The sequence below is a fragment of the Mirounga angustirostris genome, unplaced genomic scaffold (genome assembly GCF_029215605.1).
Source record: "Mirounga angustirostris isolate CCGP_5_RB_7025 unplaced genomic scaffold, mMirAng1.0.hap1 SCAF_4, whole genome shotgun sequence".
NCBI lineage: Eukaryota > Metazoa > Chordata > Mammalia > Carnivora > Phocidae > Mirounga > Mirounga angustirostris.
Window position 1 is genome coordinate 112,031,349 of NW_026991712.1, and position 24,381 is coordinate 112,055,729.

At 47.4% G+C, this 24,381-nt stretch overlaps 1 protein-coding gene across 1 annotated transcript in view; it reads left to right on the forward strand.

The window, feature by feature from the left end:
- The window catches only part of ABCA4 (ATP binding cassette subfamily A member 4), a 135,190-nt gene that overhangs the window by 9,646 nt on the left and 101,163 nt on the right, over positions 1-24,381 (forward strand). The window contains exons 4-7 of the mRNA XM_064588791.1: positions 928-1,067; positions 6,006-6,133; positions 10,329-10,526; positions 23,389-23,478. Of these exons, the coding sequence (XP_064444861.1) occupies positions 928-1,067; positions 6,006-6,133; positions 10,329-10,526; positions 23,389-23,478 (556 nt within the window). The remainder of the gene's footprint in view (positions 1-927; positions 1,068-6,005; positions 6,134-10,328; positions 10,527-23,388; positions 23,479-24,381) is intronic.

Sequence of the window (24,381 nt, forward strand, 5' to 3'; positions counted from 1 at the left end):
GAAGGGGGCTTCAGACTCCAGCTGTACTCAGCATTTGAACCAGGAAACCTGGGTTTCACATTTCACACTCTCATTATAGGTGAAATACGGGCTTATTCAAGGTTCTTTTGCTTGCAGGGCAAAGAAGCCCATTCCAACAAGCTGAAGCTCTAGAAGGAAATATATGATTTGGACACTAGACCTTCTTGCAAAGCCTGGGGAAGCTAGGCAGGCCTCAGGAGGTGCGGGACAGGATCTGGATGGCTGGGCCTGCAGGGTTCAGCCTCTGTCCCTTGCTGGTCATCTATTATATTTATCTCCCTCCACCGACCAACGTCCCTGCTTCTCAATGCCCACAATGGCTCTGGTTGCCCAGTGCAGAGCACCTTGCCTCGGGCAACTGGAAGAGCATCGGTGAATAACATTCAAATTCCTGGGAACATAGCTGATTGGTTCAACTTTGTTTTCCGCATCCAGTCAGCCACGGCAGAGGGTGTGTGTGTGTGTGTGTGTGCATGCGTGCACGTGTGTGTGTTTATGTGTGTGCTTGCACGCGTGTGCTCGCAGGGAGGAACTTGTGGATTAAGCATGGTTGTCCATGCCTATGATGGCTGGAAGGGCAGGTCTCAGAGAAGTGGCAACGCTGGGAAGAACCTCCAGTACCATCTTCTGATGTCATCCTGCTTAAGGCTTCTCTGGGCAGGAGACACACAGAGCATGGGGTTAGGAGGTGACTTGGCCCCGCTGAAGCTGGAAAGCTGAACAAATTGCTCACCAGCTCTATTAGCCTCTAAGTACAACGAGGCCTTTTCTCCTTTCTCCTTGGTCCTCTCCTTCGGTAATGTCATACCTAGGTCAAGCATGTGGTATCTGAAAAACTAGCAGTGTTATTATTATTATGAAAATGACAACGATATCTTTACTGATGAAGCTTTGTCTTCCTTACAGCTTGGCAAGGGTGTTCCGAGATCTTCAGGAACTGCTCATGAACACCCCAGAGACGCAGCACCTTGGCCATGTGTGGGAGGAACTTCACACCTTTTCTCAGCTCATGGACACCCTCCGGACTCACCCTGAGAGAGTTGCAGGTATGCTGGGCTTGCATGTTCTCAACCATCACTTGCCTCTCCCTTGCCTCACCCGTCAGAGAGACCAAAGGCATGGGAAAGAGCAGGAGATTTGGTGGGAAAAGATATCAGAGGAGGCAGGAAGGAAAGGCTCTAGAGGTGGCATGAAGCTCACCCTGGTGAGGACTCCTCTTTCCATCAGCTTAGAAGTTAGGAAGTTGAGGAGGGCAGGAAAGTTCTCATTCCAGGCAAGTCTAGAGACAGAAAGGAGAATGCCAAGAGAGGTTGCACTCTGGTAAGGATGAGGCTAGGTTAAGTCTGGAAGCAGGAGAAGGGAAAGGTGTGGGAGCATTTTCATAGAGCACTAGAGAGTGAGCGAACCAGGACCGTGTAGAACCAATGCCAAGTAAGGGGCCAGGGAGGTCAGAGTGCATATGTTTATTGTCGCATAAATACAAACGATCATTCCATTTCTTCCAGGGATATTCAGCATCCGGGGCCCTGAGACACAGCAGGTGTGGAGGGAGGTGATGCAGGGCTGGGGGTTTTAGGGAGGTACTGCAGAAAGTCCAGGAGGCAAGGGGTTGAGGGTGGTGACTAGAAAACAGGCAACATCGGGTCCAGGCTGCGTAAGGATGGATGGGAAGCCAGAAGTACTGAAATGGCCTGGAGGAGATGGGGGGGACAAGGGAACAGAGGCCTCTGGGAGTTCCATGATCCTGCTTAAGGACTAGGGTACTGAACGGGATGGAGGGCTTGACGACTGTGGTCAAAGACTGAACTCTGCGCATTCAGGATTTCGAAGGCAGACAGGAGCAGTGAGAAGGAGCCCCTGGTGTGGCCACAGTGGCTGAAGGGGGGCAGAGGCAAAGGTTGAGCTGATGGAGGAGACTGAAGCAATGAGAGGCCAGGCTGTTGGGTCACTGTTTGTGCGGGCAGGTAGCAGAGCTGGGCACCAGGGTAGGAGAGCCCTCCAGGGGTCATCACCCATGCAGCTGGAGAGATGGGTCAGACTGGGTGCCCACACCAAGGGCTCCCAGAGCAGAAGTGGAAGGACCGAAAGAAGAGTGACCACACCTTGGGGAGGGCGGTGGAGGGAAGCAGGGAGCTTCAAGAGTGCAGAACAGTCTGGAGGGGAAACTATCCTTAGGAGAATATTATCCTCTTCCCTCCCGGCCACCTTCTCCCTTCTGTCCGTCTGGGAACAATGAAGGACGGGAGTATGTTCAGATGGCACGCTGAGGTGACTGCATTACATTTTAATTCTCTCAAAAATAGTAACACATGTACTTTATGTAGTAATTTTCTGCAGACCAGATTACAAACGCGACCTTCTCCGCTGCCCTGGATAGAAGAGTTACTTAGCTCAAGCTTGAAGGACCTTCTAAGGTGTGGGCACAAAGAGCATTTTCATAGTAAGAAATTCGGGGGAGAGGCAGCAAGCAGAAAGCACTGTTGCCAGGATTAAAGAAGCAGATGAGAACATGGGCTGTCTAACCCCTGGAGTGATTGCCTACCCCATTCATCCAGTGGGATCTGTAATGAGACAGACATTTCGTTTGGTTGTCTCATTGTCCGATGGAGTCCAGCTGGGAGGAAATGTAAAGGAAGTCATTTCAAACCACAATTTCTCTGTGGTCTTTACAGTGTGTATGTGAGAACCAAAGTCACTGCTTCCCAGCCCCAACACAGAACTAGTTTTGAACTGGCATACAGGTGGTTCCTTCTGCTGGCCTTCAGGCTGTGGGGGAAGTTCTCCAAATGAGAGCAGCTTCAGAGATCTGGGGAGAGAGGGTGGGAAAAGGTCAACCAAGGCTCCCCAAAGGAATTTGGAGGCTGGGAACAAAGATTCTGCAGCACCCTTGACCTCAGTGGCCATAAGTGGGGACAGGGGACCATCCTCAAAGTCTCTGAAGGAATTCCAGGCCAGGGACCGAGGCCCACCATCAACATGGCAGACTATATCAGGGTCCATCCCAGGGTCACCTGGGGACCTTGCTCACTGTGAACATTGAATCCTTGGCCCAAAGCCCCAGTGGAGGGTAAAGCCTTCGAGAGCGAGGTAGGCGGCTGTCATTGGTATGTGCTTTTGCCTGTCAGTCCCCAGTCACCTGGGAAAGTATGCCGATGGTTGACCTGGGCGGCCTTTTCTTTTCCTAGCAAACCTGTCCTACAGCATTCTCAGCAGGGGAGGATTAATGGTAAAACACCAGACGGGAAGCCCCCTCCCCTCTCACGCCCAAGCAAGCACTGTGGTCTCTCACTCATCTTCAAACACCTTCTTCCCATGAGCCCCACACATTCTCCTGGCTTCTCTCCCACCCCAACCCTCAGCTCCCCTCAGCTCCGTGGGCCTCAGCAGCCCCCTCCCCCAGCCTCTTCCCAGAGAAACGAACAAGAAGAACCACATTTTAAACAAAATTTATTTTTCTTTCCTCGGGGCCCCAGTTCACATTTCTCCCTTGGGAGTCTAGTGGAGCTTCTGTCTGGTATCAGCCACCTCTTACACTCTCCCTACAGGGTGGCCCCCACCCCTCTGCAGGTGTGTGGAACCAGCACGCTCCCACCGCTTCCCCCTAGGGCCATGGCAGCCCAGTCACCTGGGCGAGGGCGGGGAAATGGCTACCCTCCCCAGCAAGATATCCGTAGGGAAGGTCAGGTGACTGAGTTAAAGAATAACGAATTGATAAACAGTCAAATGGGGTCCCGACTCTCAGGTCATGACAACAGGTATTTATTGGGTGCCTCCTGTCATTCCACAGTCATTTATAGAGGCCCTGATTCCATGTCACGCTCTTATGCTGGGTGTCAGAGAGAGGTGACCTCAAGGGCTTACATCTGTGTGCCCAGCATTGCTAGGTATGATGAGGGAGGGGTATAATGAAAGCAGGGTCCATAGCCCCCTACTCTCCAGAGACTCTGTGTATGTGTGTGTGTGTGTGTCCATCCATCCCGGGTATCACTGAGGCCGGTATATAACATAATGCTGACTATGGAGAAATGATTGGGGAAAGAAGAACAACTGAGCTGGCATCCAGAGGAAGGAAGAAAGGAAGCTGGGTTTGGACGATGACATGACTTATGTTATCGGGAAAAGGGGAAGGCAAGAATAAAATAGAGCAGCCCCTTTCAGACCCCCTCCTGCCCCCCAGGCTCCCTCCTGTATTCCGGTTCCCCTGAAGCTTTGGGCTTTCCCTATGGGAAAGGCGGTGAGCCTGGCTGGTGGCACGACTCCCGAGAGGCTGCTGTGGGGCAGAGTCTCAGGACTGGTTGCCCCTGCCCTAGCTGTGTGGGTAGGCCCGCGGGCTTGACCCATCCCCTTGGAAGAGGAAATTGGCAGCAACCTCCATCTGGACCAGGCTCTTCAGGGAAAGGCACAACCCAAAAATGGAAGGGAAGGTTGTCAAGCACTCAGGGGGGTAAGGTAGGCCTCTTGGTCACCTGGTGAAGGGAGAATTTGGGGGAGAGAAGATGGGGTGCTGGGCTGTTAGGACCAGGGAGGAGCAGGGACATTTGATAATCAGAGTTAATTAAAGAAGAGCTAAGAGATAAGTAGTCAACCAGGCTCCCGGGGGGAGTTGGGATGTAGACATGGGCACTTTCATGTAACCCAGACGCTTTCCCTTAATGTTGAAATGATTTCCTAAGAGTCTGGGCCTGTAACCTTCTTTGCTGGCCAGCGCCCCGTGAACTGTGGCAATGGCCCACTGGAGGCTGCGTGTTGGCCCTGGAAGCAGGCAACACAGGTGGGTACCCTGGGGGTGAAGCCCCCGGGAGGCGTCAAAATATTAATGCAATCAGAGCAAGCATCTATGGAGGGGGCTCACTGTTTTCAGGCCTGGGAGTTAGCCACTTCACTGTCCTTACCCCGAGTCACCCTCACAATATCCCTGTGAGGTGTGCAAAGTACAAACACAAATCGTTCAATCACTTACCGCAGGCTCACCTTAAAGGTTAGCAGTCCTTTATGCCTCCTTATAAAAAATTTCTGCTTTTAGTATATCCTGGGGGAAGCCAGAGAGAATGTGACTGGGGCTGATCAGGGCACGAAATTATAAGTCCAGGCAATAGACCACCCCCTCTTTCCCACTTGAAGCTTTTTTTGCCCCAAACAGGCCCATCTCTCCTAGTCCATGTCAGCACACCAAGCTTAGAGTCTTAGCTGAGATGACAGAAATGCCAGGAAGAGCCCTCTACCCCATGACAACACATTGTGGACACAGCATGTATGTCCTCTCATTCTAGACTAGGCTTTTTCAACCTTAACACTAATGACATTTTGGACCAGGTGGTCCTTTGCTTTGTACTGGGGAGGGAGGTTGTCCTGTCCATTGTGGATGTGTTACCAGCATCCCTGGCCTCTACCCAGTAGCACCTGCCCAGCTGCAGCATTCAAAATTGTCTCCAGGCGCCTGGGTGGCTCAGTTGGTTAAGAGACTGCCTTCGGCTCAGGTCATGATCCTGGAGTTCCTGGATCGAGTCCCGCATCCGGCTCCCTGCTCGGCAGGGAGTCTGCTTCTCCCTCTGACCCTCCCCCCTCTCATGGGCTCTCTCTCTCATAGATAAATAAAATCTTTTAAAAAAAATGTCTCCAGAAATTGCCAAATATTCCCAGGGGAGACAAAATTGCCCCGTTCTAGCTCCTCACCCCCATCTGGTTGAGAGTCACTGTTCTAGACCACTCCACAATGCATCTGATGAGCCCTCTCCTGCCCTGAGCTAACTTTTTCCACCTTCTGTGCCTTCTCACTAAGTTTTGCCTGGCTGCGTCAGCAGTAAATGCCGTGACTGTGTTGGTGACAGCCTACTGGCAGGAGCCCTGACCTCCAAGCTCCCAGGGAACCCAAGAACAGAGCCTTCTGCTGAGAGCCAATTAGAAATGTTTCCAGTCAATTCTACATGTTCTCCCTTTTTTGACTTATTCCCCATTCAACACCCTGTTCTTTCATTGATATACAGGAAGAGGGATACGAATTCGGGATATCCTAAAAGATGAAGAAACACTGACACTATTTCTCATGAAAAACATTGGCCTGTCTGACTCAGTTGTCTACCTTCTGGTCAACTCCCAAGTTCGTCCAGAACAGGTAGGTGGATATCACTGGTCCCGGGAGGGGAGGGGTGAGCCCTGAGCCTGAGAAAAACAGGGAAAAACTTGCATTATTTTTCCTTCTCGCTTTTACGTTCAGAACCCATGATTTGTTCCAAATATTCAGAAAAATACCTGGGGGCAGGGGGTGGTCTCTTGAAATAATGAGCCTTCCTGGCATAGGATTCCTAAACAGCCCAAATCCTGGCAGCACTTCAAACAGCTCAGATTTGTATAACTGGAAAGAACCTTAGAGAACACGTGGCTCAGAATCCTCTTAGAGTTGAGGAAACTGAGGTTTACTCATGTATTCATCAAATATTTAGGGACATTTTAGGTACCAGCATACAGTAGTGAACAATATAGGCAAACCCCTGTCTCTGGGAGCTTACATTCCAGCCGGGACCACAGGCAATCATCAAATAAGCAAAGATACGGAGCGTTTCCTGGTCAAGATAGGTGCTGAAGGAAAATCTGGCAGGGCTGGGAGTTAGGGAGGGGCTAGGAGGCATGGGATGGGGGCAGACTGAAATGAGATGGTCAGGGAAGGCCTTCCTGCCCAGTGGTATCTGAGCCCACCTGGCTGAACAGAAGGCAGCCGTGGGAAGAGCTGGGAGAGGAGAATTCCAGTGTGAGAAACGGGCCGTGCATGCACGGTGTCTGAGTGCACGGAGGGAGCTAACCTGCCCCGGTTACAGACCTCTGATTTCCTGCACGTTTTCTTCTTGGTGCCAGCCAAGCTCCTTCTTCTATGGAGCCATGACCCCCAAAATCTATCTCATGCATTTCATAATCTCCTATATGTGTTCAGAGCATTTTTACCACTAACACAGGACTTTCCCGTCTGTGGAAGTTCTGGGCCTCACGGCTCCTGCCCAGCATCCTGGGCACGTGGGTTCCTGGCATGAGGAACACAGTGAGAATGCAAGATAAGCGGCGGCCCGATAGTGCAGACACCCATCCCGCCTCTCCTGGCCAGGTCTGCACCTCCTCCAGACTCCAGGGGAGACTGAGACATAAACAGAGAATTTCAGGGCTTGTGTCAGTACAGAGATAAAGGTCTGAGCCCAGAGGAGGGAGGGGGAGCCCACACGCCCGGGCAGGGCCGGCTCTGTCGAAAGGGGTTTTGGGGCTGGTTCCCTGCGCAGCGGTGAAGCCCATACCTGCTTTTCCGGCTTCTCCGTCTCTGAGGTTTTCCCTGAAACTAGAGGAGAGGAACTGAGGGTTGGCCCTGAGACGGGGTGTCGGGGCCCTTGGAGCGCAGTGCCCACAGTGCCCGCAGTGCCCAGGCCCTTGAACTCAGGCCTGGCTGCCCTGCTCCACTCGCCCTCCCACCCCCACCTGGGGGGGGTTGGTGGGGGCGGCATCCATGGCTCATTCTCCCCTTTGCTTTCTCTTAGCTCATAAAACTGAAGTCCTGGAAATGCCTGTGATGACTTCCAGTTGGTAATAAAAGGGAGATGGAGATAAGGGCAGGAATTTAGGGGAAATTTCTTTCCAGTTCCTCACTGATGTGACATTTGGAGCTTTACTTGCTGTGCTGTTGGCATCAGAGCTGAGCCTTTCATGTGGGCAGAAGGGGCCAGTGTCCCTGGGCTGTGCTATTATGTAGTGTTGCTTGCTCTGATGAGCTGGTGCTTCCCTGATTAGCAAACGTCAGAGCTTAAGAGGAAGCCCAGAGTTCCTGCTGCTGGAAGAGGCTGGTCGTGTTGTCCCAGCTCCCTCTGGGCCCTGTGCCCTCCCTGCTTCTCAGCATGGTCGCCGGCTGCACCTGCCTCCCCATCACCCCATCGGGTCTCCATCCAACTGTGCCACTCCTTACCAGCACCGTCCACCACAACTTTCCTCCACGACGGCGGTGTTCTCTCTCCATGCCGTCCAAGAGGATAGCCACCTTGAGGACAGACCTTTGAGATGGGGCCAGTGCAGCTGAGGAACTGAATTTTAAGTATTATTTAATGTTGATTAGTTTACATTTAAATAGCCACGTGGGGCTTACAGCTCTCTGATAGGTCAGTCTCAGCAAACATGGGATTTTGTTCTTCATCAGGGGCTGCATGCCCTTCCTGGGTCCTCTCGGCCTGGCATCCGAGTACCTCTCTCCCCATCTAGGAAATTGTTAGACGATGAGAGGGGAATAGTTGTTTGCCTCATCACTCACCCCACCCCCAACCCCAGCCTTGTAAACTCCTGGACTTACTTCAAGGCCCAGCTTAAGTGTTGCCTCCCCTGTGAAATCATTCATAAACCCTCCCTTCTTTGTTCTGCCCCCCTCCCACTTCCCTACTCAGCAAAGAGCTAAAGTAGTGATGAAGCACAAGCTCTGGGTTCAAATCTCAGCAAGGCCACACAGTTAACTGTGTGACCTCAAGCAAGTTAAGTAACCACTCTGTGCCTCTGTGTCCTCATTTGTAAAATGGAGACAGTAAAAGTGCCTATGATAATGTTATGGGGGTCAAAAAAATTAATATATGTAAAGCACTAAGAACAGTGCCTGGCACACAGGAAACACTCAAAACACACTGGCTATTCTTAACACTCCTTCTTCTGTGCTCCAGTTTCACCACATTCAATTGAGCACTTACCGCTTTGCCTCCATTTCCAGCCAGCCGGTAAGCTCCTTGGAGAGCAGAAAACTCACCTTATTCTCTGTATCCCCAGTAACTGTTCTAGTCCCTGCAGAATGGGACTCAGTGAATGGGCATTGAATGAATGAGTCTCTGTGTGAAAGAAGGAGCCGGGACCTTCATAGTGTCCCAGCTTTCCCACTAGCCTGCTGTGTAATTTCTCCTCCATCACTTTTCTCCCCTAGAATATTAGAGGTTGGGCAAAGTGAGCTCATTGATTCCCTCCACCTCAGAATGTTTTAGACCCTGGGATTAGGGTTGGGGATAAGAAGCAGTGTGTGGGCAAAACAGGAAGGCTCTGTTAGAACATGCACCCAGTTACAGTCCCCTGAGATTGATGGAGTCCACACCGACCCAGTGTCAGCCGTGACCTCATTTAGTGGGAGGTGGGGGTGGGGTGGGGTGTAAGTAGAGCCTGAGCCTGCTCTGCTCTCCTGCCCTGAGAACTGTGTAATCGGAGGTCCTGGGGAGACTCCAGAGGTCAAGGAAGCCCATAAACCTGTTCATGATACTTGGGTGTTGGGAGTCCAAGACTCCAAGAGGCCAGTTACTGTACTAGGTGGCCAAGGGTCTCTGGCAAGGGCTGTGGCCTCCTTGGTCTCCGAGGCCATCAGCAGATTGTGATTCATTGTCCAAGAGTCATTGTCGATGAGCTCCACAGGAGCTATAGGATGTGGTTTATCCAGCAGTTGGGGTCACCAGATAAAATACAGGATATCCAGTTTAGTTTGCACTTCAGATAAATGAATGATTTTTTAGCGTAAGTATGTCTAATTTGGACCCTACTGGGGACATACCAATACTAAAAACTCTTCATTGTTTATCTGAAATTTAAATTTAACAGGGCATCCAGGATTTTTATTTGCTAAATCTGTTGAGAAAGGAGAGAGGGGGCTGGTCATTTGCCATCGCTCCAAATGAATTCTAGCCACTCCCTGTCCTCAGCTTCAGGGGAGTAGGTCCTGATGGTACCTTAGCATCATGCTAAGAATGGATTGCTCACATTATAAGTGGCTCTCTGATAAAATGAGGCCTGGGAGTGTGTTAGTTTCCTGTGACTGCTGTAACAAACCACCAAGCAAACTTAGTGGCTTAAAACAACATAAATGTATCATCTTACGGTTCTAGAGGTCGGAAGTCTGAAAGTCAAGGTGTTGGCATGGCTTTACTTCTTACTGGGGGATCTAGAGGAAGATCCGTTTCCAGTTTCCAGAGACTGTCCCCACTCTTTGGCTGGTGGCCTCCTTTCATCTTCGAGGCCCTCAGTGGCCAGTCAAGTCTTTCTCATGTCACATTACTTTGCCCTTGTTTCTTCTACCTCCCTCTTCTGCCAGGCTTGTAAAAAAAACCTTGTGATTACATTGGGTCCACCTAGATAATCCAAAATAACCTCTTTATCTTAAAGTCGGCTGATTCGCACCCTTAATTTCATCTGCAATCTGAATTCCCCTTGTCCTCCAACATAATGTATTCGTGGGTTCTGTGGGTTAGGGCATGGACACCTTTGGGGTGGCTGGTCTTCTCCTACCACAGGGAGGTTTCCAGTGTTGCTTCTCTTCCCTGCAGTTTGCTCACGGAGTCCCAGACCTGATGCTGAAGGACATCGCCTGCAACGAGGCTCTCCTGAATCGCTTCATAATCTTTAGCCAGCGCCACGGGGCACAGACAGTGCGTGACGCCATGTGCTCCCTCTCCCAGGGCACGCTACAGTGGGTGGAAGACACTCTGTATGCCAATGTGGACTTCTTCAAGCTCTTCCATGTGGTAAGGGAGATATTTAGCCGCTGACCCCTTGGAAGGTAATTCCTGGGTGCAATGGGGCCTGGTGACAAGTCATCGGGGACTCATGAATTGATGGTCAGGAGGGCATGAGCCTGGTGTTCAAGACAGTCCTTGAGGAAGCTCCAGGCTCCAAAGACCCAAGGAATCTTGACCAATAATAGTTTTAAAGCAGTGGCCCAGGCACCCAGGAGTCACTGTTAGGTTCACCATTAGTTATGTGGTTGTGGCACGTGTGAGTCCACTCCCAATGTGGGATAAATCCTCTCCACCACTCTAGCAGTGTGCAAAGGAGAAGGCCTGGGTTGACTCCCTGCCCTACTTACTATTTCCTAAGATAGTTGACCTTTGCTGGCCCCATCACTCATCTATATAACAAATATAATACTTTATAGAATGGCAGGAAAAAAATAGGTGCAAATCATTAAATAAATTTTAATAAATCAGAGCTTCACACTCTGGGTCTGCTCTTGACCACAAAGGTTACTGTTTCCAGGTAGAAAAGAATAATGGAAAATTTCGTTGTCTCAAAAATTTGGAAAGCCCTCATCTAGCACAACCCTGTGTTCTAGAACCGCATCTCAGACACACTTCTTGGGACCTGATAATACCTCCTCTCTTGCTAGAAGGACGAGGGAATTATAAAAAGGAGGTAAAGAACAGCAGTTCTTACACTTCAGAGTGTATGAACATCATGAGGGAAGCTGGCAAAAGATGCAAATTCCAAATTGCCATCTCCAGAGACTCATCTGCCCTGTTACCTTAGGTGATTCCAGTGGAGGTCATTATAGGCCATGCTTTAAGAAACACTCAAAATTAGAATCCTTCAGAGAAGGCGACATGTATAAAATAGACATATTGTTTCTCTAATTATAAAATGTTTCTAGGATCCAATTGTGTTTTTTTCTTGTGCCTGCATTTTAATTTCTGAAACTGTGTTGTAGTCAAGAGAACTTGGTTCAGGAATTTGTGTTTTACCTTTTTATGGTTGCTCTCTCAAGTCCCAGAAAACCCACTCTCAGCTTGTCTTCCAAAGCAAGTTGAAGGCTTTTAAAAGCAACAACAACAAAAATAAAACAAGGCCCCTCAGTTTTTGGCAGAGTTCACACTTGATTCCTTTCAAAACGTGACTTTCCCTTGGAACGTTACTCAACAATGTTCCCAGCTCATCAGGGTGGGTCTCCAGAATGGTAAGAGGGCCCACCACTGAGAGCCCAGGACCCCAGAAAATTCCCCTTGGCTCCCCATGCTGTAGGGAGAATAAAAAGGCATGTGGTTCAAACTTCTCTGTCCAAAATTCCAAAAGGAAGTCAATTTTAGACGCACTCCTTGGTTTGTTTTCAGAATTGTAAGAGTGAATAAGGCAATAAAGATCCCTCATGCTGGGCAGCTGAACACCAGCAAAGCTGGAGACCAGTACCTGTGTTTGCAGAGGTGTTAATGTCCTTGGGCACCCAGGACACTGCAATCATCTGAGCAATAGAAAAAAGGCAGGGTCATGCATCTCTTTTTGAAGTACCTTGGCTGCTGGTATAGGTAAATGTACCCTTGGAGCATGACCAGCAATACTGGGAAGACAGTTCTGGATGTAGCAGGATCAAGGGAGACCTGGGCAAAACTTTCCATTAGGGGCTGGAACCAAGCTCAGATCACTGGCTTCAGAATGTTTATCACAGAAGAAAGACCAGAAAGTCTTTCCTTCTACAAGTGCTAGAGTTCAGAAACCAGAGGAAAACTTTGGCTGGTCGCCCTTACTGACCTGAGACATATCCTGTGTGCCTGCTCACCACCTCTGTTCGTGAGTTCATGCACTCAGACCTGACCCGGGTGCCTTCAAGGGGCCAGGCACTATGCTGAGGCTGAGGCTCCAACCATGACCCTACCACCCTCACTGAACTCTTAGCCTGAGAAAAGCAAAAAGACCATGTCACAGCAGTTGGTGTTAGAAACACCCAACACCAACATTTGGGCGCTGGAGCAGTGGTTCCCAGCCTGGCTACACACTGAATCACTAGGGAGCTTTTAAAAACTACCAGTGCCTGGCCCCCACCCCCAGAGATTTTGATTCCGTGGGCCTTCAGTGTTTTTAAAAGCTTTCCAGATCACTCCAATGTCCAGCTGGGTTGGAAGCACTGACCTAGAACATAGGAGTTGGGTTCCCAGGTTGAGAATCACTGACCTAGAACATAGGAGTTTGATTTACAGCCTCAGTTTCTGTAGACCAAGCATAAGAATAATACCCCAAATGCCACTAAGATTTCAAAGCACTTTCATTTGATCACCCATAAGACCGGGGAGCTGTGGACTCATCTTCCCTGCCATTCTCTTAACAAAGACAGTGTAGCCCCAGAGAGGGCCTGGAGGAAAAAAACCAGCAGGAGGTGGGTCCCCAGGATTACCCCTACCTGCCCTTTCTTGCTCCTGTTCATCTTTTTGGGGAAAGACCAGCCCAAGACAGGACACATGGAGTGCAAGCAAAGAAGACGGGCATCCTGTCTGGTGCTCTTGACATGAGCTTCTTCATCTGACAAATGGACAGAATGGCTGAACTTTTTTTTTTTTAATTACTAATAAGGAAACCCAAAAGAAACTACCGGCATGAAGACAGGATTTTTGCTTTCATTGCTCCTGTACCCATCTTACCCGTATTTTCAGAACAACAGCCCTGAGAGCACAGCAAGGCTCAGGGAAGACCCTCAGACCCTCCGAGAGGGACATCGGGGAAGCAGCGGCTGCTCCAAGGCCAGGCGTGGGGGCCTCTCTGGGACGAGGCTGTTATTGCAGCTGGCTGGCGGGCAGCCACGCTTAGCCCCAGCACCGGGGAATGCTGCGCCTTCTGTTCGCCTGGGCTGTTTCTCATACGCATGTGCACCAGTGTGCAAATAAGGTTTTATTAAATGCCAAGGCAGTGCTCATTAACAAAGAAGGAGGGGCAATGTCAGTAAGCTGGGGCGATGGCCCCGGCGCCTGCTGTGGAAGGAGGGGGGGCGTGGGGGCGTGGGAGTAGACCCGGCCCTCGGAGCTGAGGGGGTCCGAGAGGAGGGTTTGGCGGTTAGCACCAACTGGAGCCAGCTGTGTTTTCCCTCGGCCCCTCAGAGATCAGAACCCAGTGTTCTCATCCTCAAGTAATCCCAACTCAGTCACGGTGGGCTCCCTCCACCCGACCCGTCCCGAACGTACACTCACGCACACCCACGCACACCCACGCACACCCGGCGCACGTGCCTGCCGGAGCGTGCGCGCTAACACGCAGGCGCGCCTGCGCACGCGCACAGGATGCCAGGGACCTAGGTGGGCGGGCAGGTGGCTGGCTTTGTCTCTGAGAAGCTCGAAGCCCTCTTGGTCTCAGCTTGAAAGAGCTTGCCTTCACCTGTGGTCCTCTCGGACTTGACGCCCTCAGCTGGAAAACCAGCCGCTCAGCCCGGGGCCCACGGTATCGGTATCATGTATCATGCCGGCCAACACTACCTGAAACATTTCACACCTCGTAAAAAATGGTATGTCAGTTTCGGGTGAGGGGTTGGGACGTTTCCCATCTGATTTGGCCCAAGGCATGAATGCCCCTCCTCCTCCTCCCTCTACGCCCCTTCCTGTTTTCTGACTCTGGTGCACAGCTTTGAAATCTTGCTGAGAAGCAAATCTGTCCCTTCTGCTCCGAATGTTTATTTGTGGAAGTTCGGCAGGGGAACGGAGGCTGTGCCAAGACCTGCCACACTGCTGGGAAATCTGAACTTCCCTCCCTTCCCCCTTCTCAGTGGATGTTGATAGAGGAAGTTTGGCCTCCCCGGCATTTTGGCCCCCGGTTTTCCCCTTTGCGATCGCTTCCAGTGTGGCATGATTCCGTTTTCTTTACTTGCCCTCAGCTACTATTCTGTCGCAGTTTTTACTTTTCTGACTTCATTTCCCCCGTGTCCCTTTGACTGTGGGGTGACTGAACATTGATTTGGGAGGGGTCGAAGGACTCAGTCTTGGGGGCCCTTACTACATGTGCCTTTCAATGTCCTGCTTTGTTCTTGGCTCTGCTCCCTGAATTGCTGAATCCTTGGCAATAAATGTGGGTGGACCGCTTGCTGCCCAGTGTGAGCTGGCCATGGCTTCTCTTCACTGGGATCTTTCGTTGCAGTTTGTTAAATTCAACTTACACATTTCAATTTTCGGATAATACTGCTGTGTCACAATTCTCTGGAAAAGCCCCACATCTCCAGGAATTTATAATGAGGTCCCATTAGTGACTTATAACCTCATGATTTCCTCTCCCTTCTCATTCTGAATCTTTGGACTGTCAACTTTCTCCCACTTCTGTGAGGGTTTTGAGAGGGAAGGAGGGAAAGGAGTGATACCCAGTGCCAGCAGTATGAGATGGGGGATGGGGGGCAGCAGGGCTGTTGGGTGAAAATAAAATTAAGTCAGAAGATAGGTTTTTGGGGGTTTTTTTGAAAATTATGAAGCCCACAGCAAGTATATTTGATTTACAGCATTAGTATCTATTCAGCTTACATCTATAAAACTATGTGTCTGTTACAATCAAAATTTCCCCTGGGTGAATGAATTTCAGTAAAGAAGAATTAAAAAGGAAAGAGAAACATTAATGTATATTAAATGTGCCTTAGGCCTGTGGGCATGATTGTCATTGGCCTGCTTTCATTTCTTGTAGGCTCCAGACACACAGGAGGCCACAGCTTATTTTCATGATAGATTAGATGTTATTTTTATGAAATTAAAAAGAAAAAATACTGAGAAGTCAAAATTAAGATCACTTCAGACACAAGAAGACCCCTGTGAAACCTGCTGTTTCGATAATGGGTCCTGGGTCCTGGCCTGTATTTAGCTGATACAGATTGAGAACCAGTGTATTAGGGATCAGGTTCTCTCCAGGGTAAACTGGTTTTGAGAAGGATTTTGGCCTCTGATAGTTTGTCAGGACAGTAGTTTTTAACCTTTTTATGAATTAGGACTACCTTTGAGAATCTGGTAACAGCCCTAAACCTTTTCTCTAGAGAAATACAAGTTCATACAAACACACAAGGGGTAGGGGCTCATGGAGCGTCTGAAGCCAGGCCCTGGTTAAGAACTTTTGCATTAAAATTTCTTTCCTACCTACCATTAATACATGCCCTTTCCTAAAGTGTCTCACTTAGTATAGCCACAGATTCTTCCTTAACTCTACTTAGGAAGTAATCAGCTGGGCAGCCACTGGAGCCCACAGAGATCTGGTGGTCAGGACCCTGGGTTCTGGCTCTGGGTTGGCCCCTAACTTGCTGTCATTTAAGTGACCCTTGCTTACTTGCTACACTTCCTACACTCCCCATCTGTAAAATAAGTTAACAAGATCTGTGTTACATATCTCAGAAGATGATAGCAGAAATTCACATTAGAGAAGAGATGGAAAAACATTTGGAAACAAAAAGCATTTTTGCTCTTACCAAAGCAAGAATGCAGCCACTTTGCCGAGGCCCCATTGTTCCCTTGTCATTGCTACACTCCTGGAAATGTTCTTCTCAAACACTTAGGTGGGACGTTCTTCTTTCTCAGACCCCTCAGACTAGCTAGAGGTCTGTCTCATGCATTGACCTTTTGACTGCCCCTAGATTCCAAACTCTGTTCTGCTTTCATCAACCACAAATATCAGGACTGAAGTCACAGCAGAGAAAAAAAAGGCCTAGTTTCTTTTGAGCCAAAGAAAGTCCCATCACTTGTCTTTTCACATACTCCAGAGCCTACCCTCTCATCCAGACGCTCTGTCCCCTTCAGTCCTGGGAGACAGCACGTCTCTGTGACCTCTCCTGGTAGAGACAGTTTGGCATTTCCCCCAACCCCGAGTGATTTAGTCTGAATTCTCCCCTCATGACGCATTTCCTGGTACTCAGCATGTCCCCTCCTGGTTGCCCCCTCACCACTGAAGCCGGCTTCCTCTCTTTTCATCTGATGCTTAACAACTGTCAGGTTACAACAAACATACTTCAAATCCACATTCTCCCAGTTGCCTAGCAACAACTTCCCCCCTGGATAAATCTGGATTTCCTGTAACAGCATACCAGGACTGAATACAGCAAGCCTGTATTGTCTGTCCACTGCTTCGTCTGCTGTTCACCTCAGTCTGGATGCTTTTAAGACAGCAGTTCATCCTTCTACCAGCTCCCAAAAGCCATGTCATCCATGTAAACACACTTTGAACCAGAGGCTACCTATTGACCCTTGTGTTAGGGAGATCCTCAGCTTAGAAATAATACTGTTTTCTAGATGGTCTTCTTGAATCAGAGAAAGTAAAACACAAAAATTTCAAGTCACAAAACATTCTTCTGTGTGCTGACAGAGTGGCACCTGTTTGATTAATCTATTGGGTCTAAAGCATCAGCAAATATTGCTCAAACAAGATTTTCTTAGTAGCTAATATGCTTTATTCTGCCCTAAGGAAAAAATATTACATAGTCCCATAGGACAGACATATTTCTTGTCCCTTGAGAACCCAAACGGAGACCTAGTATAGTCAGAATCTTCTTGACTGCCAGCTACAGTCTTCTGTCCATTTCTTTGAGTATAGTTCAAGGCCCAGGGATCCCCCCATCCCCAAAGACCAACCATAGCTGATGGGAAATGATAGAGACATACCCTTTCCATAGCCCTATTTATATATCCAGTCTTTCTTCGGAGGCCTAATCAGACCTTGAAATTGGGTTGACAGTGCTGAGCCCAGTTGTGACGTGGAAGGGTTACTTGTTATTTGGGACATCAAGAGAATTTGTTGGCATAGGAAGTACTGGTATGTGTGTGTGTGGTGTGAGAGAGAGATGATACTTGCCATTTTCGTCTATGACCTTTATTTCCAGAAATGTTTTTACATTTCCATTCAAATAAACTTATAGTCTCTTCCGGTTCTTTTGGCAGGAGCAATCCATGTGAATTTGAATAGATAATGGGGGAGGGAACCAAAGGAAGAGGAGAGCCCTGGGAAAGTTATTTCATAATTTATGGCAACATCAGTCAGATAGTTGGTGGCCAGATATGTATGGAGGGCTCCCTAGGGGGGCCAGGCACTGTTCTGAGATACAAGCGGTAACAGAGATGTGAATCCAAGACCCTCATCATTTACTATAGCCACTGGAAAGAGCCAGGGAAAAAATTGCAACTATGGTACCAAGCACATAGCTAGAGCTCAGTAAACATTTGAATAACGAATATCATTAAATTATTAAGATCAAAAAAGAAAATGTTAACTAGACCCAAAAATGCATCTCAAGCTGTTGTTTCTCCTATTCCCTCTCCCCCAGATTCCTGGTCTTGTTCTTATCTGGCTCTCTCTAGTCACTCTCTCTTCACATTCCTCTCTCCACCTGGAATTCCTGGCTCTCCCCTTCCATCCACAAACACTGCCCTCACCCTCAGGATCATTGCCTTTTCTTCTCTCAAACATCAGCTCAAGTGTTACCTTCCCCTTCCCCGGGTGGAACTGACCACTCCCTTCCTATAAGTCACCATCATATCTGTAGAGACATACCTCATGAAACCTAAAACCTCAATAGGCTCTGTCTTTTTGCTACTAGATTTTAGTTAATTTACTCATTAATTAATATAAAATATTTATTGAGCATCTACTGTGTACCGTGCCCTGAAGATACTAAAAAAAATAAAAATAAAGCCTATTTTTATGCTTACTGAGTTTACAGTATAGTGGAGAGACAGATACATTAAAAATAATAGCAAACCAATATAAAAGTGATAAATGGATGCACTGAGAATTCTAGTAGCAGCTAGGAGGAGCACCTAACTCATGGGGAAGGAAGGCCAGAGGACCATGGAGTGAGGGAAGGAAGGCTTTCTTGAGAAGCTGAGGTGGTTTCAGATGAGTTGACTCTGGCCCTAGGGGTGATGGTGAGGATGAAGTGGAATGGGGTGAGTTGGCCGTTTTATTTATTTGGCTCTAAAGTAATGGGTGTAGTTGCTTTGCAGAGGCCTACAAGAATGTTTGAGACCTGAAAATAAAAAAAATCATGGCTCTGAAATACAAAGAAAATCTTTAAAACCAAAATCAATAAGCATTACATTGAATGTTTAAGGAAGGTAATATTATTCAACTTTATTGTTAAATTTCGTGTTCATAAAATTTGAAATTCAAAAAACTAGTTTATAGTTCAGGTTTTCCCACTTTGCAAACATTCCTAAGTATTTGCAATGATTGCTGAGAAATCAAATCATTCATTAAATGAGTTACTCAAAGCCAAATAATTTCAAAAGCAAAATTAGGAGCCCTTAAAAATGCATAGAAATCTATCTATATTGATATGTGGATATAGATACATATAGATATGACAGAGACACAGGTGCTTTTCAGTGTGTTGAATTTGATGCAGGATGGAGTTTTAAGACCAAAATGTGCCAGAACCTATGGAAGTAAAGGAAAGGTGATAGAGAGAAGACACCCACTTAGGCAAAATACAGCCACAGATCATCTCCAGCCCACAGCCATGTGAGGAAAACAGACAACAAACTCACAAAGAAGGGGAAGTAATTAAAAGCAAGTGGAGCTGTTGACTAACTCATGTCCAATCTCTTTGGACACATGAATGTGACAGTTCTTTATTTCCCATGCACTGGGTTTTTAGCCCCTCTTAGGTCCCTTCCCATTATGTAGGACCTGGTGATTTTTTCTCTGCATAGTTCTTAGGACTCCAGTCCTGATTCCAGCTTCCTCCAGTTTTCCAGATACCCCTTGGCTACCCTCTTTGCAAAGAGGGGGCTCATCCTGCCCCACACTCAGACCCAGTACTAGTTCCTAGGTCTCCCGGCTAGGGATTTTGACAATGGGATGGGGATGGGGAAGAATCAGTGATGACTTTCAGGCTTTTAGCTTTGGTGACAGGGGAGAAGGTGGTGCCACCAGCTGAAGATGTGTGTACAGGAGCAGAAAGTGGTTTGGGAAAGGTGATGTGATCAGTTTAGGATGAGTTGGATCTGGACAAAGTTCCAGCAGATGGCTGGGGGTTAGAGGTACAGATTTAGAAGTCACCAACAAAAAGGTAGCAGATTAAATGATAAAGAGAATGAGACTATCCAGGGAGAGTATGCGGAGTGAGAGGAGCAAGGCCACAGAGCCCCTTAGGAACCTCAGCACTGAAGGAGAAGGTGGAAGCAGAGGAGCTCATGGGAAAAGCAGAGAAGGATCAGAGCAAACCAGACAAGAGCAGTGTCACAGACATCGAGGGGTGAAAAGGACATGATCAAAAGTGTTGAGAGAAGCAGAGAGGTCTGAAAAGACAAGAACCAAAAGTATCCATTAGACTTAAAAACTAGGAGGAAACTAGGGGTTTAACTAGAATGTTAAAGTGTCTTTGTTGGGTGGTGAGGTTGGAAGACAGGAGCGTTGGAGAGAAATTGAAGTCACTGCACATGGACTGCTCTTTCAAGAAGTGTGGGAATAAAGGTTGGAGGAAGGCAGACTGTAGCTACAGGGGAATAAAGCATCAGAAGTAGTTCTTTCTTTCACATGGGAGGATCTGGAGCACATATATGTGATAATAATGAAGGGAAAGCTGAAGATACATCAGTGAGATTCTTGAAGGTAAACTTCATAAAAGGAGGATTTTGTTTTGATCATTGCTATATCCCCCAGCCAATGGCGCACAGCAGACAGTCTACATATTTGTCAAATGTGTAATTATGTTATTTAGAAACTACAACTGGCTGCAGCAGAATGCTGAAAAACAGTGGCTTTCATATTCCTCCCAAAGCAGAGTCCTATGGTGGGTCATTCAGGAGTGGTGTGGAGGGTCCACAAATTTTCACAAGAACGCAGGCTCCTCTTCTTTTCCATCACTCATCCTTAGCATGTGCTTGTCATCTGGTGATCCTAAGATGTCTCTCTACCTCCCCCAGCACATCAATGTTCCAGGCAGGCCAGGGTCCTCCTTTAATAGATCTTCCCCAAAATCCCCACTGTGTGACTTCTCCTGGTATCTTATTGGTCAAGATTTTGTCACATGACCATCCCAGGTACAGTGGAGGCTGGGAAATGTAGTTTTTTAGCCAGGCATTATCACCATTAGCAAAATTAGATATATATATTAGGAAATGTAGAAAGAAGTCCAGCCTGATGGAAGAGAAGCAAGAGAGAAGGTTAGAGGGGGAGCCATGTGTGTCCAACGCTGGTATTGACCTTCTCTTCTGGAGGCAGTAGGGAGCCATGTAAGATCTTTGAGCAGGAGAGATGACATGGTTAGATTGATCTGTTAGGTAACTCAGGCTACAGTGTGAGGAGTGCATTGGAATGGAGGAATCTAGAGACAAGGGGCCAGCAAGAATGCTATTCTGATGAAAATGTTCTGGGAGAGAGGCAAGGAGAGTGTGAGCAAGGCAGTCCTAGTGAGGAAGAGAAAAAAGAGAGGAGAGAGTATTTATTTAGTATTCATTCATTCAGCTATTTATTTATTGTTGCATGCAAAAAGCCTTTTTTTTTATTTTTAAATCTTTCTATTACAAAAATAAGTATAAAAGAGAGAATAACGTAATGAACTCCCATGAATCCATCACACAGCTTCAGCTCTTTTCAACATTTGGCCATTATTGTTTAATCTACTCCTCACTTTTTTTCCCTGATATCTTTTAAAGCAAATCACAGACAACATATTCTTTAACCCTTACCTACTTCCCTATGTATCGCTAACACATGGAAACTTACTTGTTTTAACAAAACCACAGTTCTACCATCACACCCAACAAAATTAACAATAATTCCTTAATATTATCTAATACCCAATCATGTTCACTTTCCTCTGATTGTTACAGCGGATTTGTTCAGATCAAAATGAAGTCCACACATGGCGTTCTATTGGTGTATCTCTTAGATCTCCTTTTATCTCTAATAGATCTTATTGGAGTAGTCAGCAGGTGAATCACAGGAGTTGGTGATAACTTGCCACTGGCACACATTGTTACCTGCTGGCTTCCTCCCTACCTACTGTTCTCAGCCCCACCCTCTCATGGAATTAAAGCAGGAATTAAAGTTCTTTGCCCAGCGTTCCCTGAAACTATTTTCAAGGAGTTTGAAAAGAAGTCCTGGCAAGAGGGGCGCCTGGGTGGCTCAGTTGGTTAAGCGACTGCCTTCAGCTCAGGTCATGATCTCAGGGTCCTGGGATCGAGCTCCGCATCGGGCTCCCCGCTCGGCGGGAAGCCTGCTTCTCCCTCTGACCCTCTCCCTGCTTGTGTTCCCTCTCTTGCTGTCTCTCTCTCTCTGTCAAATAAAAAATAAAATAAAATAAATCTTAAAAAAAAGAAGTCCTGGCAAGACCAATGTCTAGGCCCAGTGTAAAGGTTAAGGAGAGAAGATGCTTCTCAGTGGTGTAGCTGCAAGGGTGGTTTTGCTGCTACTTGTTCTGGTAAATTGTTCTCCTGTCTGCTTTGAAGCCCTCATAACAAAGCCTTTCGTTTTACAGTTAGGAAATGAACCAGAAATGCTGATGTTCCGTGAGTGTTCCTGTATTCATTCTTCAGTATCAGGGCCAGAGAGACTGTGAGGGCCCCTGCCCCTAGAGCAGCAAGAAGGGAGGGCAGGACCACTGCTAGAAATGGGAGGTGGGGCTGCTCAAAACCTAACTCCACCTGCTTCTCAGCTGGGCTGCAGCTGGGTCAGGCCACCCATCATTTAGGAGAACCACCCTGGCAAATAAAAAGCTGAGGCTTGTGGCTTGTGGTCCACAGATCCTTGAGTCAGAATTACACATCTATCTTGTGAAAAATGCAGAGCCCCTGCAGACATGCTCAAGATGCCCACTTGAGTTTGAAAACCACCATCTTAAAACTTAGAATTCATTCCTAAAAGACACAGGATCAGTGAGTCAATCAGTTTTGAAACTATCAAGAATGAAGTAATTCATTCAGGACTTGAACTTGGTTTCCGGAAAACAAGTTGTTCAATTGGGCTCAGGTTTGCAGCCAGCAAACTTGTGGGCTTCCACGTTGCCTGTGTGGGTGGAAAGTGCTTGAATAGTTTTGTGTTGTCTCATGGGCCTGGGGTCACCAGAACACTGCTGTCAACTGGGTAATCTGCAAGAAAACTTCTCTTCAAAGTTGCCAGCAGCAGCTTTGAAAGAAAGATGATATAACTAGCCAAAGCTTCCATATAAGAAAGTAGTGTTGAACAGAGGAAGAGCCACAACCTACCTGAAAAGCCTCAAAGGGAGCAGAGATGTGAACAGTGAGGAAGTGAACAGTGAAGAGCGTGTCCGCAGAGCCCAAGGTGCTCAGATGGGCACCTCAGCACACAGCCTTCCTTTACAGTCCAGCAGCTATGTTGGTTTCCTTCCTCCAGGAGGCTTGTTTGGTGTTGCTAAAGCAGCAATCAGAATCACTTTGGCATATTTAATGTCACTGTGAAACTATTTGTGATTGACTAGCTCAGCAGGAGCTGAGCCTGGAATCAGACTTGGAATAAGAGCCTTTGATTTTCTCAATTAGATAAAACAAGTTTGTTTGTTTTTTAAGATTTTATTTATTTATTTGACAGAGAGAGAGAGACAGCGATAGAGGGAACATAAGCAGGGGGAGAGGGAGAGGCAGGCCCCCAGCCGAGCAGGGAGCCGGATGCGGGGCTCGATGCGGGGCTCGATCCCAGGACCCTGGGATCATGACCTGAGCTGAAGGCAGACACTTAACGACTGAGCCCCTCAGGTGCCCCAAAACAAGTTTGTTTTTTAAAGTAATCTAGCAGAAAAGGTCCTGTGATCAGGAAAAAAAGGGAGGGAATGTTTTTCAAGCATACAGGAGATCAGATAGCACCCATGTGTACATGTATAACTTATACATGTATGTATATACACACATATATATTTTATATTTTTTTTCCTATCAATTACAGCTTCCCACACTCCTAGACCGCAGTTCTCAAGGTATCAATCTGAGATCCTGGGGAAGAATATTTTCTGATATGTCACCAAGAATTCAAGAGGTAAGCAGCCTAATGATACTAACGATAATGTTATTATATCTTTCCACCATTTTACCACACTTACTATATCAAACAATTTAATTGTACCTCAGACCTGTTCAAGGAGAAATACATTTGAACTTTCTATTTAGCAGTTACAAAGCGCCTGTTCAGTTCCTAAATTATCTGTGCTTCTAGGTTGGAGGCAAAAGATAGGGAACCATCTTTCTGATTTCACACCTAGGAAGAAATGCCACCATGTCTTGTGTGGCAGGTTATCAGTGGACTTACACTGAATCTAAGTCCTTCCAGTATTGATGTGGTCTATCCTGTTATGCTCTTACAATCCACCTAAATCTGTACTGCTAATAGCAATAGCATATACTTACAAAGTGCTTACAGACATTATTTTAAAGTGTCTTAAATATATTGACTCATTCCAATACCAAAAAAAAAAAAATTTGACGTTTTTGTGTTGTTTTGTGAAAGATGTGCATGTTTCTGTTAACATCTGGTTGGACAAGCCTTTACCTGTATAGAAATTGATTCTCCACTCAATAGATGAGAGGTGTTGGGGGCATAATGATGAAGAGACAGGTATGGTCACTACCCTACCGAAACATACAATCTAATGGGGAAGAGCAGTGTGAAATAAACAATTACCTTCGAGTGTGATGTGTATTATGAAAGGGAGGCAAAAGGTGAAGCATAATTTTCCCCATTTTCCCCTCCAATATTCTCAGCTGACTTGGCTTAGCCAACCTGGAAAATTGCATTGTGGATTTGTGTTCATAAAACTAAGTTCAACCTGGGGCAGAGTGTGAGTGCCGCTGTGTGCAGCGGAAGTTAGAGAAGGGCCCATTGTACTGATGGCCACCTGCTCTAGTGGGAGTCTCTATTTAACATTCTTTTCTTCATGAGCAT